At 38.0% G+C, this 19,910-nt stretch overlaps 1 protein-coding gene across 2 annotated transcripts; it reads right to left on the bottom strand.

Moving 5' to 3' along the window:
• Positions 1-962: 962 nt before the first annotated feature.
• Positions 963-18,757, bottom strand: LOC128676437 (probable peroxisomal acyl-coenzyme A oxidase 1). 2 transcript variants are annotated; one of them, XM_053756555.2, is made up of 14 exons: positions 18,673-18,757; positions 15,367-15,513; positions 9,729-9,885; positions 7,814-7,982; positions 7,398-7,521; positions 6,894-7,138; positions 3,961-4,121; positions 3,536-3,698; positions 3,112-3,302; positions 2,701-2,853; positions 2,042-2,147; positions 1,755-1,907; positions 1,316-1,432; positions 963-1,182 (listed from the first exon to the last, which is right to left on the bottom strand). In XM_053756555.2, the coding sequence occupies exons 2-14, from the start codon at positions 15,488-15,490 to the stop codon at positions 1,036-1,038; spliced, it is 2,010 nt and encodes a 669-aa protein (XP_053612530.1). In that variant the 5' UTR covers positions 15,491-15,513; positions 18,673-18,757; the 3' UTR covers positions 963-1,035. The 2 variants fall into 2 exon arrangements, with proteins under 2 accessions (XP_053612530.1, XP_053612522.1); XM_053756547.2 differs by having other exon boundaries at positions 18,605-18,752.
• Positions 18,758-19,910: the final 1,153 nt, after the last annotated feature.

The following is a 19,910-nucleotide window of genomic DNA, read 5'->3' on the forward strand; positions in this document are numbered from 1 at the left end:
TCTTTTTTGTTATATTATATCTATTTTTAAACATTGTTATACCTGCAAAAACAAAACGTTAATAATTTCTTTATTTCAATTCGTTCATTCATCATTAGTTTGTATGCGGGTTCGACTACCATGGGTGAAGATGTAAAATAGTAACTTAAAAAAAAACTAAATTAAAATTTTATGAAACGCCTGACTCCGAAGTTGTTGGCATCCTCTCATTTGCTAGAAAAGATCTGACGGTTTCCATACGGTTGAACAGTCCCACACAGCCGCACGCCACCGTCCTCAGTGGCTCCCCACAGTCGTCACCAGCCTACAGCTTATCCGTCAACAACATGTCGCTCCAGCGGTATCTGGGATCACCCACCGGACCATGACCCAGTTGGTCATCGACTAATAAACCAAAGAACAAAACTGTGGTTTTTGTCAGTGTTCTTATATTACTACTATACTATATATATTTGTTCTTTATATGTGAAATAAAATAAAAAAATAATAATAAAAAAAAATAAAATAAAAATACAAAACAAAATGTAGGTTTCGTGTTTCACGAACCTTGACACCGACTATCCTGTATTGTCGTGATATTTTATCAGACGTTACTGGATCTTGATTATTTGTCTATTCGAGGATTTGGTTCAAAATATGGTAGGCACATTATTTAAAGTATATCTTTTATTGCATTGTAGGTAGTATATTAGTTATCGTTGAGTTTTTATATCAATTTAAGTCTTAATTTGTTTTTTATGTATTTCGGTCTTATCAAAACAACAACGACGTGCAATTTTTGCGTTTTTATGACAACAGGTTATAAAAGTAAATTAAAATAAGACAAACAATGATAAATTGATAATGTTCATTGCAATCACTCCTAGCTACTCGTATAGTTATTTCCATAGATTCATATTTATGGGTTAGAACTGTTTCCAATATTTTGTTTCAGGTGATCCATAGCTAAAAACAAAAATATAAACAAGTAAAAAATATAATTTATTTACAATTATAATAATATCCATTAACCAATTCTCCTATCTAGAATATAAATCACAGTTTGGCTTTGGCCATGAAGGGCTTGAGGTACTTGTGGAAGCTGTCGTCGACAGGTTTCGCGTTGAGCGGGCTCTTCAGAGCCTCGGCCATCAGCCGCTCGTACACGTTACCGTCGTACGCACCCAATGTTGAATTCAAAATCTGTAAAAAATATATTGACAGAGTAGTATTGGCCCAGCCCAAGAAATGGTAGATTTCTTGCTTACGATAGAGTTAGCAATCAGTGATAACACATTCAACAAGCCAATTAGTAATTGTAAAGAGCTATGTTTACCTCATCCCTGATATCGAATGCATCCACCAGACTCACAGCATTGGGTCTGATTAGTCCCAGTAGCTGCTCGTACCTCTGCTGCATTATTGCCAGATCGTTCTTGGATATTGAAGAATACTGAAACAAATACAGTGACATTTATTGTTTTGCTCCATGCAATTAGTAAGAGTACTTACTAAATCCATGTTCTGCTCTTACAAAAACATATTTCAGGTGAATACGCCTTTCAGGTTTGAATGGCATTGGCACTTATGATCTTAAAATTATTCCTCGAAATACACATTTCATTTCACATTTATAGCGGGAAGCAATATAAAATAGGAGAAAATATTTACTCTTCAAAGAAAACAGTATTGCAAAGGCTGCCTGAAATACATATACAAATGTAAATTGTGCAATAAAGAATTAATATATAACCCAATCTAAATATAGGACTAACCACTAGAAGATCTCCAGACTTCTCCAACGTCCAGTACACCAGGTATAACTCAGCCAGCTGCTGCAGCACCGCAGCCAAATTGGTCGACAGTGTGGGCGCGAAACGCTGGACTTCCTTCCAGAACACTTCGCAAATGATCGCGCGACAGTGAGCCTGGAAAAGAAAAATTTTATTTTGAAAGTATCAGACTTGATTTTATGTGATTGTGTAACCATGTCTTGCTATTGGTGTTCGGAAAATATCGAGACAACAGGAGTTAAGCCTAACATAAGTAATTACGAACATACCTCACTAGCGTTGACAAGCTGCACGGATGCCAAGTTCCAGGCATCTTCGTAATCGCTGCCCGACTTCTCGTACCTCTGAATGGCCTCGTACGCTGCCTTCACCTTACTGAAATCATAGACTTATATTTTAACAAAAATCTACATCAAGAAGCCTGGTGGTTGTAAAATAAATAATAACGAAAATTTATTTATATATGCACTACGTATTACTTTATTTGGAACACTGTTAAGGTTGATTGTTTATTAAACATTATCATTTTAATTTGTAATAAGTTATAAAAATACAGGTACCCAGCTTACAAATAATAATAAATCTTTCGTTAATTTGAAATCATCTCTAATAATATTCCCTATGACTTCGACGGTTTGCTCTCAATCGTTTTCAAAATGTGAAATAAAGCCTCAACGGTGTTCCCGAAATGGTTCGACAACACAGTTACACAGTTTTTGTTTCACAGTTTGGCGGATTATGTACATTTATTTCATTTGCTGTTTTGTTCCATAAATAAATAAAATTGGAGTGTTCAAGAAAAGAATCCAGTAAGTAAGCAACGACAATGACTCGTCATTGGTTTTGTAAGCAAGTTGTCTGGTAAGCAAGAACTACTGATATTTGTTTGCCTACTAGCTTAACAAAACATTAAATAAGTAAAGATTACCCAGCAGCGACCGCTTGGAAACCAGCGATAATTCCGTCAGCATTGTTCTTCCACTTGGGCGTCTTGTTTTTAAAGAATGGGAGCATGTACGCTACCGTCGGCGTCAGCCCCCCCTGGCCCTCCACCGCTTGCTTCCATGCTTTTATCAAATATCTGAAAAGTATCACGTTGACTTTATCTGAAATCTGTAAATCAGTACATCTCCTATCATCAACAATCAAGCCAATCCTCCAGCAAAAATCAGTTTATGTTTTTGAACACTGAACAATACATTAAATTTATTTTTTATACCAACAAATGTAATTCAATAATTATCGATCAATATCGATTTTAACGTACCATACTCATAGGCCTCAAATTCTCCAATAAGTATTTTTTTTATAAATAGAGCAACGAAATATTTTTTCATACCTAGCAGTTTGCAGCTGCATGACAGTGTACTCTCCCTCATAAGTGACTGTGGCTGTGACCAGCCCGTAGATGCAGGGCAGGTTGGAGGACTGCATGTAGCCGTGACCGCCACACGCCATCCTGAGCTGCTCCACGCAGATGCCTGCATCGCGACTGCAAACGGCCTTGAGGCAGCACGCTAAGGCGTGGAGCTGGAAGAATCAATGTTTGCCTTTATGAGAGAATCCCTACTTAAATATATTTTGTTCACACTGTGGCAGTTCATCCAAATGTCCTTCATCCACGTCTTGATAACCTCACATTAAGTAGCTGTCCTAGCCAACTATCGAATACTTTATATGCTTGATTAATCTTGATGCAGATGAAAGAAGAGAATCGAAGCTGATCTATTAAATTCAGTTCTTTCAAGAAAAATATGTAATACCTCTGGCAGTTGATCCAGGTTTCCTTTGTTCATGTCGTGAACAACCTTGGAGTAACTGTCCCAAAGCCACGTTCCAGTCATTCTGAAGGCATGGCTAGTGGCGATTGAGATGAAGAGCTTGTGCTGCTGTGTCACGTAGTCTATGACCTGAGGCTCGGGTTTGCTGAAAAATGCAAATGAATTAGGGCATGACTGAAGTTAAAGCCATTGATCGGACAGCACCACAATCGCACAGAGAAGCCCCACATCTCCTGGTTTTCCTGATATCTCCCAACACCAGCCCAGAGTCATATTCCTCATCGCTGGAGAATTGTGACCAGAACGTGGAATGTAACATAGACAACGAATTTCTAGGCAATTGTGCCAATAGATTATTTTGCCATAACTTTCTACATTGTCTAAAAGGTATAGAAAAGCACCCTCACTCAGGTTTAGGTTTAGACTGGTGTCGCACGGCCGAATATCGGACGGCGATGGTTGCCGCTCTGGAGATCTCATACGCTGCATCCGTGACTATCATCACCCGGATCAGTACCATGGTTCCGTACGCCAGCTTGTCATTCTTCGATTTCATGTATGTGCCATCCTGTAAAAAAAATAAGATAAGCTGTGAGATCTTCCACATTGATTAAAGCCCTCCCGATCAGAAACTCTAAGTAGCAAGCAAAGCGAAACGTCTAATAAGCAATCTGCCTAGCTAGCTAATCGCTCATCAAGAACTTTGTACGTCTGTGGAGTTTGTATGTATGTAATGCTTGGTGTCACGTTTACCTTTTACATTTACTTGTGTTGTTAAGTGTGTTGTTAAACATTTTGAGAAATTGACGATTTCCTAAATAGGCTTTTTGTTATATAGACTTATTGATAACTAGACGTTTTGCTGCATAGGCGATTAGCTAGCTGGGCAGATTGCTCATTAGACGTTTCGCGTTGTTGGACGTTTTGCTTCTTAGACTTTCTGATCGGGATTCGATTAAAGACATACCTTCAAAATGTATAATTTTACACACCTGATATACACCTGTTTTCTTAGTAGAGACTGGGAATTTCCAATTGCATAATAATGTCAATCTTAATTTCTAAAATATACTTAATGTTACTGCAAGCGTGAGTTTTTTTTGGATATAATAATCATACATCGATATCAAACCGTACAATAACTAATTTCAGAGTCGTCCAAATAGACGACTTATTTGCCTTTGTCCTTGAATACTAAACTTGAGAATCCTTTGCATATTGCATTAATATACATATTTTATCAACACAACAACTGTTTAGATTATGAGCTGTCAATTTGCTCAAATCCAGGCATTACAAGCTCAATGTACTGACATTGACTTCGCAATGACTGATATAATACCACTCTCTATCTCATGTGAGCGTTTTCCTAGTTATTTCCTCAGTTGTTGAGCGTCGGAGCCCAGGATCCGCTTTCCTTTATTGTTTCCACTTTGCACGGTGGTCGGCATCCCTAGTTGTCAGACCAAATTACTCAATACCAAACCACATTTAGCTCGCAATGACTAGTAATAAATACCTAACTGCAATTTAATTTTATAACAAACGGGTTGAAAGATCATTGTTACAAATTTACCAGTCACGCCTAATCTTGAATTTTTAAATTTACTTGTCACCCTGAGTTTTAACTTACATAATACCTACTGAAATTAATCGTTATTATTAATTCTGGAGATCTTTGTCCAGCAGTGGGAAATAAATACCTAGATAAAAAAGTATATGTCAAAACGATATATCCTATCCTACTGACATTATAAATGCGAAAGTTTGTGAGGATGTATGCGTTAGTGTGTGTTTGTTACTCTTTCACGCAAAATCTACTGGACGAATTGTTATGAAATTTGGTACAAGGGTAGAATATAATCTGTAATAACACATAGGGTACTTTTTATCCCAGAATTCTCACGGGCGCGAAGCTCCGGGGCGCAGCTAGCAATATAATAATACTTCATCATACTACTCTTAACCGATTTCCAAAATGTTCTTTACTGGAACTAACTATACCTAGGTACTTTTATTTTATCAAATTAAAGGCGAAAGTTTGTAATTATATTTGTTACTTCTTCACGCTCAAACGAACGGGCCAATATTTATGAAATTTGGTATTGAAATAGCTATTACCTTAGATTAACACATATAACACTTTTATCCGGAAACTACGTGATTCACGTAGGAGTTGATTGTAGATGAATAGTCTGTTATATTAGGCGCTGTGTTCTTAAAATTAAATACAACGTTTAAATAATTACAACGAATTAATTAATTAATATAATAATAGAGAAATATATAGATATAAGAAGAATATATAGATAAGAGAAATATATAGAGAATAACAATAAAGAAATATATTAGTTAGAAATAAATAAAACATGTGTACATCCTAAATACGTCGATCAAAAATTACTCACTAAAAATTCAATAAAAACAAAACAAAACATATTTAAAATCACTGTATTTTTCCACAGAAAGAAAATCATTCTAATTGGATACTTAGAATATAATAGCTGCATTCATTCAAAGGCTAAGTAATTATTTTCTCAGCGATTATACCCATAAAGTCTTTATAGATGACCCTTGGTCGTTTCTCAAGTGGAAATTGCAAACCGCTTTTACGAAATTGCAACAGATAGGTACTCGCGAAGGAAACACGATTACGAAGTATGTAGCCATCACGTGTTTGTAACCAGAAAAGAATTCACGTGATATGAATATAAACAATCATATTACAATGTTCTAAAAAACAATTATACCGAATTATATATTCTGGAGGCGTAACTGTCCACATACGAATACGCTGAAAATTATAAAAATAAACGAATTCTAATTATTGCGATTGAATTGAATGTGCAAATTCCATTGATCAAATCAAATCCGAGATAACATTGGTAAGTTTTTTCGAAGTACATTTAAATTACAACCAACACGTTCATTATAAATGACAACCAACACTCAACGGCCCCACTAAGAACTAAGCTAGAATCGTGGATCCGATGGAAAGAGACACAGAAACTGCACAACACTGGAAACTGTGTCACAAATAGGAATATTTGTTCGCGACGGGATTCGAACCCAGCACCCCTAGAAAACGGACGGGAGTGGTGTCCACTGCCTACGCCACGGGGCAGATGGCGGTTTTAGTTCCGTCTGCTGTCATTCTAATGATTCCACTGCTGAGCATTGTTTATGGATGGATATCAATATACAATATTTAATTAATGCAAGGCGTGCTTGCATAAACGAATGAGTTTATTCGTCTCGCTGGTTTAATATTTGAAATAATCACTAGTACTAGTTACGAAGGAAGTTAAAACAGAATTACACTTCTTTTCTACTTTCTTACCTTCAAAACTTGAGCGTTCTTCATCAGCATGCTCTCTCTGGGTATCCTAACCTTCTCAAAGCCCAAGAAACCATTGTTAGCAGTTGAGAATCCCAACTTGGGTCCAATCTCTCCAACCTTTACTCCAGGCAAAGGCATATGGGTTTCCTGATCCCTGATCTGGACGAAGAAGGGGTGCACCCCGTAGCATTTCCCTTGCGTGAACAGCTGGGCGACCACTATGCAGTGGTTAGCAGTGTGGGCCACTAAAAAAGTTTATAATAAATTCAATTCAGTTGATGATAATTACCACTTGAATTTATCAGCCTCTTCAGAAGAAATCGTTTCGCTGATCAATAAAGGTTAGATTATTTTATAAACTATTCACTTTCTTGGTAAATATCGTATATAATACGAATATCCATGAAGAAAGAAGACGATGGACGGACGAACCACTAATCCGTCTGCCATCCAACTTTCAAAGGGTGTCATTGGAAACTATTAAATGTATATTGGATGACTTACATCCACCAGGCCACCACTTGTAGCCGGTAATGGTGGGAGTATCCAAGACAAACTCCTCTGTGCTGGGGTCATAGGTGGCGGTAGTCTCCAAACCTCTGAGGAATGTGCCATGGCCAAGTTCAGTCTGGAAAATAAAACATTAAAGTCATCACATAGAATATTTGTTATTCTACTACCTACGCACTTGTGTATTGGCAGCCTCGAGATCTACATTGACTTTTAACAGCCACTCCAAGAGCTACCTATCTGAGGATTGCCCCAGGATAGTGAGCTTAACGCGATCCACTTTGCGACCTAAACTGATCTGCATCGCAAATTCGTACTATCGACTTATTTTTTTGTATGAATGCGATTCATTTCGGTTCCTAAATTGAACTGAGTTGATGGTAGGCCAGCAGTTGTTATAAATAGTTTACCTGTGCGTAAGTTCCCAAGATCTGCATCGACAGCGCCTTCGGCAGCCACTCTGAGAGCTGCTCGTCCGAAGCCTGCCCCAGGATAGTGGGCACGAACATACCCATATGCAGCAGGAACGGAGACACGTCCTTCACTATAGCGCACTGGACGCGGTACATATTTGATGGTCTGGAAATAAGTATCATTTACAGAATCCAAATAGTAGTTATTGACGTCAAATGTTTACTTTTACCGCAGTTTGTTCCTCAAAGACGTCAATTGACAAATGTGGATCTTATATGTATATACGAATATGAAATATAGAACGAAAGGTTCGAATCCTAATTATTAATTTTCAAATTTCGAAAATAATCTGGTTCCTATTCAACCCCTTGTCGAGATAACAAGAGACCCCAGTCTTCCCACGGGAACGGGAAAAACGGTATTTTCACACGCGTATTAGTCGTGAGCGAAAGACAGCCTTGAAGTCTTGAATACCTATATACTAGGTAAGAAGTCAATCATTATAGATACTTGGAGCAATAAAAACCAATTAAATTGGATAATTTGATTCAGTAAGAGACTTCGAGTTATAATGAATCAGGCAAGGCATTCTGTCCCTTAATCGACGGATAAACCTTTCAATAACTTACGGCTGTATGCTAAATCACGTTCGACCAAAGGCTGAACGTTTTCTAGCATCTATGTCTAGATAGATACTAACTAGATAGACACGTACTAAGTACATAGTTATACCTAAGTGCCTAAACATAAAAAGCTAGCTGATACACATACAATAAAAGAGGAGACACAACTATTTACTAGATAAATTTTGTAGGCCTATCCGAAATATTTTGATATAGTTGATTATAATTAAAGATTATAATTGCATTTGTTTACAATCAAGTTAGACTTTGCTATCGAAAATCGATATCTACTTCGTGTCAAGGAACTAGTGACCTGATAAGAAAGACAGTATACTTATAAAAAGAACATAATTCAACGATTTCGGCACCTAATAACTACTAATTACTTTAAATTGATGTTGCCAACAGAACTAGATCGATTAATTATTACTAAAAATGTGATCTTCGTAAATACCAGTATTTTGTCTACTCGTAATTATATTTAACTCTGATTAGTTATACTACTAAAAACATAAAACATAATTTTGACGTGACAACGTCTTAAATTAGGTTGCGGCTGGGAGTCACTTATGAAAAAGTGTAACGCCCGGTAACGTTACGATGAGTCACCGAACGAGAGAGAGGCCCGCCGAATGCCTTGCGTCTCTCTCCCACTCAACTATGATCGGTCTGCCGCGCGCGTAAAAAGACGTTGTCACGTAAAATCTTCGCCCGTAAAACCGACTTTACAGGCAACCATTTTTTTTGCATTAATATAGTCTGCGATATTTCAATAAACAATTATATTCTAAAAAAAACACCAGCGTATCAACCACTCGATAAGTGAGAATAAACAATAGTTATTGTGTACCTAGTTACCGCTCGTCTAAGATACACAAGACTAGATTCCTTTCGGTGAAGATAACTTTTTGGGGACTCGTGCACTCTATATCTATATCCACTGATCCCGGTCTAAAAGTAAATATCTCTCTCCCCTTCGTATATTAAGGGATGGACACAGATACATTTTAGAAAAATGCCATTTGCCTGTCTTTGTTTCGCAAAAAATGAAGTTATAATGAGTCGCTTCTTAGCATCGAAAGAGATCTTTCTGGTATGTCATCTTTGAGTTTCACCACAGTAGAAACAAAAATGATGTTAACGTTAACAAAACCGTTTTGCTTAGAGGTTTTTATTTGCGGTTTTTTTCAAGAGTCCAGTAATCCGATCGGATATATCATTCTTGTATTTGTAATTTGTGTGTGTACCTATGTTTCGTGCTTGTCTTAGTTCACGGACAAATACTCACTTGTATGCATCGAAGGAGGAATGTCGCATCGCATGCTCCTTCAGCAGATCCACCATGATGCAGGTCTTGCGCACCGCGTTCTCATAGCGTTCCTTGTGGCTCAGGTACTCCTCTGGTACGTCGTCTTTGAGCTCTTTTACGCTCAGCACCATGTTTTCTACAAAGCATTATGTATTGTATTCATATTTACTTTTACTATCAGGAAATATTTTTCTTTTTCAAACATTACTCAAAAAAGGCGCATAGGTTTTAGGATATAGCTATATATACAATGAAGATGCACAACTCCCTTGTGAATTTTGGCATAAAATACTTCAAATTATATCGTTTGTAAAGTAGCTAAGAGAAAGCAATAATCCGCATAGACAAGTTACTATGCAAATACAAATCATCCATTTGTAGTGTGCTTAGACTACTCGAAATAAAATTCCAATGAGAAGAATGGAAGTAGAATAATTTATTTTACAATATTTACATATATTTATAGTACAACATTGATACTGCACACGTAATTCGCATCACGGCACAACTCGCGCGGTGGTGGGGAGCGCGCTGAACGGAGCGCGCGTCGCGTCGCGTTGTTTCTATTCAAACTGTTTGTGGGCTCCACATTATCCCCCTTCAAGCGAAGCGTACACAAGGTTTGATTACTCTTCCATGTCTTGATATCTTCGGCATAGTTGTTGTTTCCTGTTTTCCCGGCTTGACAATACGTGGTTGCGGCGCACTCGGCGTGTGAGCAGATAGTGAGCGCTGAGATGTACTCGTTGCTGGTGCGGGTTTCGAGGAGTGGGGATGGCTCGGTTGCGCGTTTGCCGCTACGTCGTCATCTTGCTTGATTATGTGTGCCGGTTTGAGTCGATCTATGGATATATTGGATGCTCGAAGTGGCAATTCAATCTTGAAATATTTGTTGTTTCGCTCTATCACTCTGTATGGACCGTCATATGGCGCTATCAAGGGGCTTCTCACAGTGTCATTGCGGACGAATACATGACTGCATGTTGATAATTCCTTATATACGAAGAGGTTCTTACTCGATGCGATTATTCTCTGTACAGGTGATAGAGTTGACATTGTTTCTGTGAACTGGCGGATGAATTGGGCGTCTTCATTCTTTGACTTTGTAGGTACAAAGAAATCGAACGGGACTCGTAGCGTAGAACCATACGTCATCAGTGCAGGACTAGTGTTGTCGTCACGTAGTGCAGTGCGTATGCCAAGCAAAACTGTAGGTAAATCTTCTATCCACCTTGTACTGGCCTCTCTTGCCATCAATGCCGCCTTCAATGTGCGATGGAATCTTTCCACTTTTCCGTTGGCTTGAGGATGATAGGCTGTAGTTCTTATGCGCCTTATGCCACATTTCTTCATTAGTGCATTGAACAATGATGACTCGAATTGCCGTCCTTGGTCCGTGGTGATTCGTAAAGGACATCCAAATCTCGATATCCATCCTTCATAGACTGCTTGAGCAACAATCTCGGCGGTGATTTCTTTGACCGGTATCGCTTCCATCCAGTTCGTGTTGCGATCGATGATTGTGACGAGGTAGCGGTATCCCTGCGAGATCGGTAGAGGTCCAACGATGTCTGTATGTACATGTTCAAATCTTCTTGCCGGTGAAAACTCGCCTAAGGGACTGACGACATGTCTATGAATCTTCGCACGCTGACAACCAATGCAGGATTTGGCCCATGTTCCGACGTCCTTGTTTATAGACGGCCAAAAATATTTTGAAGTCATTATTCTTCTCGTCGTGCGTATTCCTGGATGGCTTAATTCGTGTTGCGCTTTGAAAGCGGCATAACGAAAAGCTTGTGGTAGATACAGTCGATTTTTCCCTGTCGATGTCTCGTACGTGATAGGTTGAGTGACGCCTGTCAGAATTGTGTCGGCAAAAGTTAATTTCGGATGATTTTTCAAATCTTGTAGGGTGATATCTCTTTTCTGTTCTTGTGATAATTTTTCGTAATCTATGCATGTGAGTAGATCTATTTCTTCTATGCGTGACATGGCATCGGCTGCTAGATTTTTTTCTCCTTGTATGAACTTGATTCTTGAACAAAACTGGCTGATATAATGTAGTTGTCTCTCTCTTCTCGGTGTGTCACTGTTGCTCGGCGGTCTTGTTAAGGCGTTTACTAGAGGTTTGTGATCGGTGTAAATGGTCACTTCGCTCCCCTCTATAAGACGTCGTAGGTGTTTGACAGCGGTGTACATAGCTAGTAATTCGCGATCGTACACGCTGTATCGCCGTTGCGTCTCGCTCATTGACTTCGAGAAAAATGCGAGTGGTTTCCATACTTCATTTTCTTTTTGCTGTAGCACTGCGCCCAAACTGCAGTCAGACGCGTCGGTCAACAAAGATAACGGTGCACCGGGTACTGGATGTGATAACGTAGTAGCTTCGAGAACGCTTTGTCGGCATATATCGAAAGCTGTTTCGGCTTCAGTTGTCCATACTATCGGTGTCTTGTCGTTCTTCTTGGCGTTATGTAAGTATTTGTTTAATTCGTGTTGATGTTCGGCTTGATGAGGTAGGCAGTCACGATAGAAGTTGACCATGCCAAGAAATCTTCTAAGATCTTGCACCGTGTTTGGTTTCGGATAGTTAGAGATGGCGTGAGTGCGCTCTTCGGTCGGTGTTATCCCCTCCACTGAGACTTGATAACCGAGGAATTCAATCTTGTTTCTTCCGAATTCACATTTCTCGATGTTTAACGATACTCCATATTTACTTAGGCGTTCCAGGACAAGTTCTACGTGCCTTCTGTGGTCATCCGGATTATTTGAAAATACTAATAAATCGTCGATGAATGAGTAGACGATGTCATCCAAGCCTCGTAGTACCTCGTGCATAAATCTTTGGAATGTTTGGCTAGAGTTTCGTAGGCCAAACGTCATGCAGTTGAATTCGAAGAGTCCGAACGGTGTAATGATGGCTGTCTTTGCTTTATCTTCGTCTCGAATTGGGATCCAATAATATGCCATTTTTAAATCTAATTTCGTAAATATTTTCTTATTGTGCAATCTGTATGTGAAGTCTTGAATTCTCGGTATGGGGTAGCGATCGGGTACAGTCACGGCGTTAAGTCTTCTGTAGTCTCCACACACACGAAGTGAGCCATTTTTCTTTGTGACGACGTGTAATGGACTCGCCCATGGACTTTTGGATGGTTGGCAAATACCCATCTCCATCATTTTCTCAAATTCAATCTTGGCCGCTTTGTACTTGTCGGGTGGGAGGGGTCGAGGCCGGGCGAAGAGTGGGGGGCCGGCGGTTTCGATGTGATGTGTGACGCTGTGTTTTGCTGGTTCCTTCACTGACATCGGGCGTAGTACTTCGGGATATTTTTTTAAGATATCTTGATATATGTGATTTTGGTCTATGATGTATACTGTGGGCTGATTGCTTGTTGTTTCTATGACTTCTATCTTCAAATCAGTGACGCTGTCTATGAGCTTCTTTTGATGTAGATCGACGAGTAACTTGTGACTTCGTAAGAAATCTGCGCCCAGTATGGATGTCTGTACGTCTGCAACGATGAATGTCCATTTGTATGTGCGACGAAGGCCTATGTTGAGATTTATAGTTTTCTCTCCGTAGGTTCGTATCGGCGTATTGTTCGCTGCGTACAACTTGTAGGTGTTGCTCGGAGTTTGGTTTCTGTTTTTCGCTGCTAATACAGATATGTCTGCGCCGGTGTCTACGAGAAAACGCTCTTTCGTGTTCAGCTCCCTGATGCAGAGGCGGTTACTCCCTTTAGTAACACCAACGCCCGCCACCGTCGATGTTGCTTCTAGTTTTCCGACCGTCGCCTAGCGCAGGGTGACTGGCATTTTCTGGCCTTATCACCGAAGCGATAGTGATACGAGCATTCCCATTCTGGGTCACCTGGTTTTCTTCCGTTTCTCGACTTCGATCTGGTTGATGATCTGTTCTGGCGTGGGTTTCTAAAGGGTTGACGACCACGAAATCTGGACCGACCTTCTTTGAGAGCGGCAATCTCAAGTGTAAGCTTTTCTATTTGTTTGCTTAAGACTTGAAATTGCAAGTTGTTTTGCGTTTCGCTGCTGCTTCTAGGGGTTGAATCTTCACGGACTTCTGCTACCGCTTGTTCTGTGTGCTCCATCATCTTGTCTGCCATCGTAGCCATGGTGTCGAGCGAGGATTCTGTGCTGACAGATAGCACGGCTCGTACTTGCGACGGCAAATGTCCCATCCACAGAACTTTCAGGGCGTCATCGGCGACTTTTGTTCCGGATAAATCTCGCATTACACGAAGAAGTTGAGAAGGTTTCTGTTCTCCCAGCTCTAATCCTCCTAGCAGCTTTTGGAATTGCTTGGATTCGGATTCTTCGTACACCGACAATAGTCTCTTCTTCAGCGCTAGATATTTTCCAGTGGATGGTGGATTGCAGATGATATCGCTCACTTGTTCGATGTCTGTTCTCTCTAACACGGCGACAGCGAGATTATATTTTTGATCTTCACTGGTCTTGTATGAAGATACCACGGCTTCAAATTGTGCGAACCACAGCTTAGGTTGGGCTCGCCAAAACGGCGGTATTCTTGACTGTAGAGAAATAGTTGACACTTCCTTTGCAACCGCTTCCGGAGAGGAGGACGCGTCAGAAAATTCTTCTTTCTTTTCCATTTTTATGAGATTTCTTCTTTTTTCGGGGTCACCAATTGTAGTGTGCTTAGACTACTCGAAATAAAATTCCAATGAGAAGAATGGAAGTAGAATAATTTATTTTACAATATTTACATATATTTATAGTACAACATTGATACTGCACACGTAATTCGCATCACGGCACAACTCGCGCGGTGGTGGGGAGCGCGCTGAACGGAGCGCGCGTCGCGTCGCGTTGTTTCTATTCAAACTGTTTGTGGGCTCCACACATTTAAAAATTCTAACTGCTAATTCCCGTCACGATAAGGAATTAGCGAAAGGACAGCTAAAAGTGGAGACTAAACTACTAATATCTTTTACATATAACGTATATGTTCATTGATATTTTTCATTATTCATATGTTAAATACCTACCTTATTTATAAAATAGACAAGCTGTTTTAATGTTCGTGTACAAAACGTTATCGTCTCTATGCAGAAACTATTACCAAAAGACGATGTAATTGTCATATATTATGACATTGAGAATTTCAATTTCATTGTTAGAAATCTAATTGTAGAATTAGTGGAATATTGGAATGCTCATATTTATGAGATTACTTAAACTGATCAACAAAAATAATCCATATTAACATTATTTATTCCGCCAACCAATTGTTACAAAGATCTTAACATTATTACAACAGTGCTTAGAACTTAGTCAGCTTTTACCGTACCTATTGCGATTATTTGAATTTGCAAAAATCTAAGAGCAGAAAGCAAAACAAACCTACGGTATAAAATAATAGGAACCATAGATATAAAGAACGGTAATTCTAAACTGTACATGTTTAATTAAATGGTATTTTAAATTTAAAAAATATTTACACAATGTAAAAAAAATAACATTATGTTAATTATTTTTCATTTTTTTATTACATCCGAAATTATTTTAAACATCGAGCAGGTACGCTCTGAAAGCCTAGGAGTTCCCGCCCTAACAAATTGTCACTTACCAACTTCCTTCCTGTCCTTGGTCCCCTGTTCCCCCCCATCGATGAAGTGTATCAGCTCCTGAACATCGAAGGTACATTTCTTTCGCTCCCTCACCAAATCTTCATTAACTTTTGTCCCGGGCATGGCGATGCGTCAACTCTGTACACCTGAATTAAATAAACTGTTTACTTCTTTCAATCTTTATCACTTTTGTTTGCCATGATTAATGTTTTTGACGTATAATCCCCTTCAAGCATATCCGTATATAAGATAGCTAGATTGTTTGGTGTTTGTCCCATACCCAGATATAAGTATAATAAATTGCTGATTGTAAAATCATGGTCTGAACATTCCAAAAGGTCACAACTGAAATTTCAAAATTTTTAAATTTATTTTTTTCTTTTATTTGGGTCAAAACCCCAAATGCAACTGACAGTATGCGAGATAATCGAATTATATTCCTAATAATATTAGACCGCAGTTTTACCTGCGTGAATTTTCCACGGAAACAATTATTTTTCCGGAATTAAAGATACTCTATATCCATACTTCAAACTACACAAAATTGAAGTAAGTACCTAACATTTATTGAGCACTTACTTTAGCATTAAAAATATTAGTTAGAATTAGGATATGTACTCGTGTTGACTACGTCTACATGATTACGTATTAAGATTCCTCGATTTTTATGATTTGTACCCAAATTTGGTGTGAAAAAATTTCCAAGTCGATATTGTAAACTTTTCAAAAACTTTCCAATAAACAATACCTAAGTAAATACTAAATAAAATAAGATGGGGTGAAGTGTGCAAAAATCTTAATTTTAAAGATACTTATATAAAATTATTTTTTAATATAATGCCTTTTTCGAACTTTGCACTTATCGCACTAATCTCAACCTAGATGTACTTACACAGTACCCGCCTTAAAGATCTATCTTCATACCTTCGTATCATATCGAAAGGATAAGATAAAAACAGTTATCTTGGCGTCAAATTTTAGTTGGAGGGCAAACATTGTATAGAACTTTAACCTAGGATCAGATTCAATCAATTTTAGTAAAAAAAAATTTTAATCTCTCTCTTATCTGAACGGTTTCCTTGTTGCTTCCTCATCCGTTAAGCCAGGTCTGCTTTCCTACTATTTCTGGTCAGATGAATACAAATGTACAAACGCGCAAACACACCCAAAACCGCAGAAAAATATCTATAATCTCGTGTACAAATTTTTGCCCGCAGAAATCGCATCCAGGAGCTGCTGCTAGCGGATGGCTCCTATTTTCTATTCCAAATTATACCTACACTACCCGTGTACTAAATTCCATCTAGCAGATTTGTTACTAATCAGCAATAATTAAAAACTTGTCAAACTTTATTGGTCCAAGTAAAATAATACTTATAAATAAATGGCGAACTTCATGCTAAAAATCTCCCAGCTACCATTAAGACTCTTAATCTCTCATATCACTAACTAATTTTAGGAGAAACGGAATTAAAGATTTCTTACATAGGTACATACTTACCTAAATGTTATGCAAAAATTAGCAATAGAACGAATATTCAAATTAGTAAGTTTTTTTTATATATAAATGGCTAACGGCTTTGCCTGTGGCTTCCCAAAGAGTAGGTAAGTACTATATATAAACTATATTATCATTATTTTAGTTTTTATAATTCTTTCTTGATACGTCAATGACCTGTGACTTCGTTTTTTGTTTGTAATCCTTTCGAATTGTTTAATGTAAATTTGTAAACAATTCGTTCAAATGTTTTATCGTTGTCATCGTTGAAAAAATAAACAATCGGAATCGGACTATTAAGGTGTTGTAAAGCCGCACACCAGCGCCGCCATTACATTTTTATCAATTCATTTTATTTCTTAGCAAAAAATAAAAATTGACCTTGACTAATTTTATGCCACCGAAAATGGTGGCCAAAATCCATTGAGTCAAATGGAACCACATTGTATTATATAAAACTATAATACGTTCTACTAAAATTCTTAATCTAGTATGGCATAATCTGTTAACACAGACCCTGTTAAGATACCTATTTATTTTATTTTTCGCTAGGAAATAAAAGAAATTGATAAAACTGTTGTGGTGGCGTGTGATTGCGGCTGATAGCTCCTTAAATACCAGCCTAAATGCTTGGTCGGTGAACATGCAACTTTGTCAAAAACTTCACGAACTTCTCGGTCAACTTTTTTAGTTAAAATTCTACTTCCACATATCTTCAAATCTTATTTTAATGAAAAATACTGGGGCCACTCACGTGTTATTATCGACGTAAAAATCATGTATAGTATCAGCCAGTGGACCTTTTACAATAGTATTTCTCATTAATAATGTATATCTCACTTTAATCAAATTAATAAAACCTGAGTCTCAATTGTTAAAACTAGATACTGAAGCATGTTTAATGTTGTGAAAATCCAAGTGCGAAAAAGAGGAAATTATCATTGGTTAGTCATTGCCCAACATCTAAGCCACTGCATTAGGTATTACGAAAGATAACATCCACATGAGATGGCATAATACTTACTAATCCGTAAAGCGTTATAGAGGTATTTTGTGAATTTTATAGACCAGACGTAACATTTGTAGCAAGCATAGGTACCTGCTATAGCGTACTTTCTATCATGGTAGGAAAGATGTCGAAAATATGTAACAGCAAAGCGAAGCATTTTAAACGAGACGTAACTGTCCTGTTAAGTATTTACATCTAGATTGAAATGTCGTTTTACTGTTGAGGTTTATACTTTGTTTTTCACTATAAATAAGCAATCTAATATTCGTTGATGTATGTACTTACGCGTCTGTTTATCTTGGCCAATTAAATTGCTGAGCTGATTAGCGTATTCTACTTAGTTTCAAGGAGAGCTCAGTATTTACTTACCCGTATTCGTCTACTATAATTACAATACTCAATTTTTATTTGTTTGTATCGGACTCAAAAGTTTGCGGAAACAGGAAAGACCTGATAATTATCTAATTAAGTACACAGCTTAATTTTATATATTTTTAATCAAAGCAAGACATTTGTTTTTTTGTTTAATTAACAACTTAATCTATAGATAACCGATAAAGTGTTTGTAAACATATCAGAAGTGTTCAAGATTCCTGAATTAGATCACAACCAAGTCTAACAAAACAACGTTACGAACCTCATAACACATGCCAAAATGAACATATACCTACCACATACAGGGACTAAATTGGAAACATGTGCAATCAAAATCTCCTTCAACAATACTCACATCAATCACGTCATTTATCGACACAGAACAGCACTATCGATCGATGAACTGATCACAGAGTAAATCACCTTGAATTCACGACGCGCGGAGACAAACGCTCGACCCACTTCGCATGTGAAACATTACTGAGTTAACTAACAGTTCCCTCTACGCCAGAACTCATGATTCAGGCTGACGTCCGTTAACTGTACAGTTTTAGCCAACTCCACACCAAACGCCGCCAAACTTTGGCGGATTCGGCATACATTGCTGGTTGTTAATTGTGGTAAATAAAAGCGCTCATACTAACTACGCAATATTCACGCATTCGCGTCGGCATGTGTCAGAGTTCGGCGACGACAGTGTGAAGCTGGCATTACAGTGAATGACAAAAGGTACAAAGTTCAGTGTATTTTTTATTGTTTGATATTCCATGATTAATGGATATGAGTTACACAATTTACGCAAACGTTTAATTTTAGTAGAAATGTTGTCTAGTACGGCTGCATACGTGCTGTTACCATAGATAAAATTAATTTTCTTTTTTCTTTGGCTATGACCCTCGATAAGTTCTGATATATTCAGCGCACTAATGCGGAGTTATTAAATGAATTGGCAAATCATACTCGAATGAGAATAAATTGACTGGTCAATAAAAAAAATAACGTCTCAAATATTGAGTAATAATAATCTTATTAGCTCTGCCTCTCACGGCACCGGCACGCGGCGCTACTAGGTTATCCTGACATAATTATAAAACACAGTCCTCTGCCGCGTCTGTCTGTCCGTCTGTTCGCGATAAACTCAGAAACGACTGTACGGATTTTTATACGGTTTTCACCATTATATAGTGTGATTTCTAAGAAAAGTTTATATAAGTTTATAATTTATTATGTTTTTAACAGAGCGATGCCGGGATGGCTAGTGTTTTTATAAAAATAAGTCAATACAAATTTACCATACAAACACACGACTGTAACTAAGTAAATAGAACAAAGCTACGATCACATCGCAATCTTGTTCTGAATTTTGCACGCCTCAACAAAAATATTATATTATCTTCGAAATAATTTTTACGCTGATCCTGAGTTTAGGAGCGTTGCGGCCGCGAAAGCTACCGGGAACATGTGGAGACAATGACAAACTGCAATTGTAAGGTTTCATTTTTACATGATGAACAGTATCATGACCTCCAAAGTGATGAATTATACTCTTTATCTCTGCCTTATCTTCTCTGAAACATAATTAGACCAATTAGATAGAGCCAAAGCACTATTTAGTGTCTAACTCCATGTTAACACTTCTGAGCTCATTTGTACTAAGACAT

Source organism: Plodia interpunctella, chromosome 2 (assembly GCF_027563975.2).
Source record: "Plodia interpunctella isolate USDA-ARS_2022_Savannah chromosome 2, ilPloInte3.2, whole genome shotgun sequence".
NCBI classification, from domain to species: Eukaryota; Metazoa; Arthropoda; class Insecta; order Lepidoptera; family Pyralidae; genus Plodia; species Plodia interpunctella.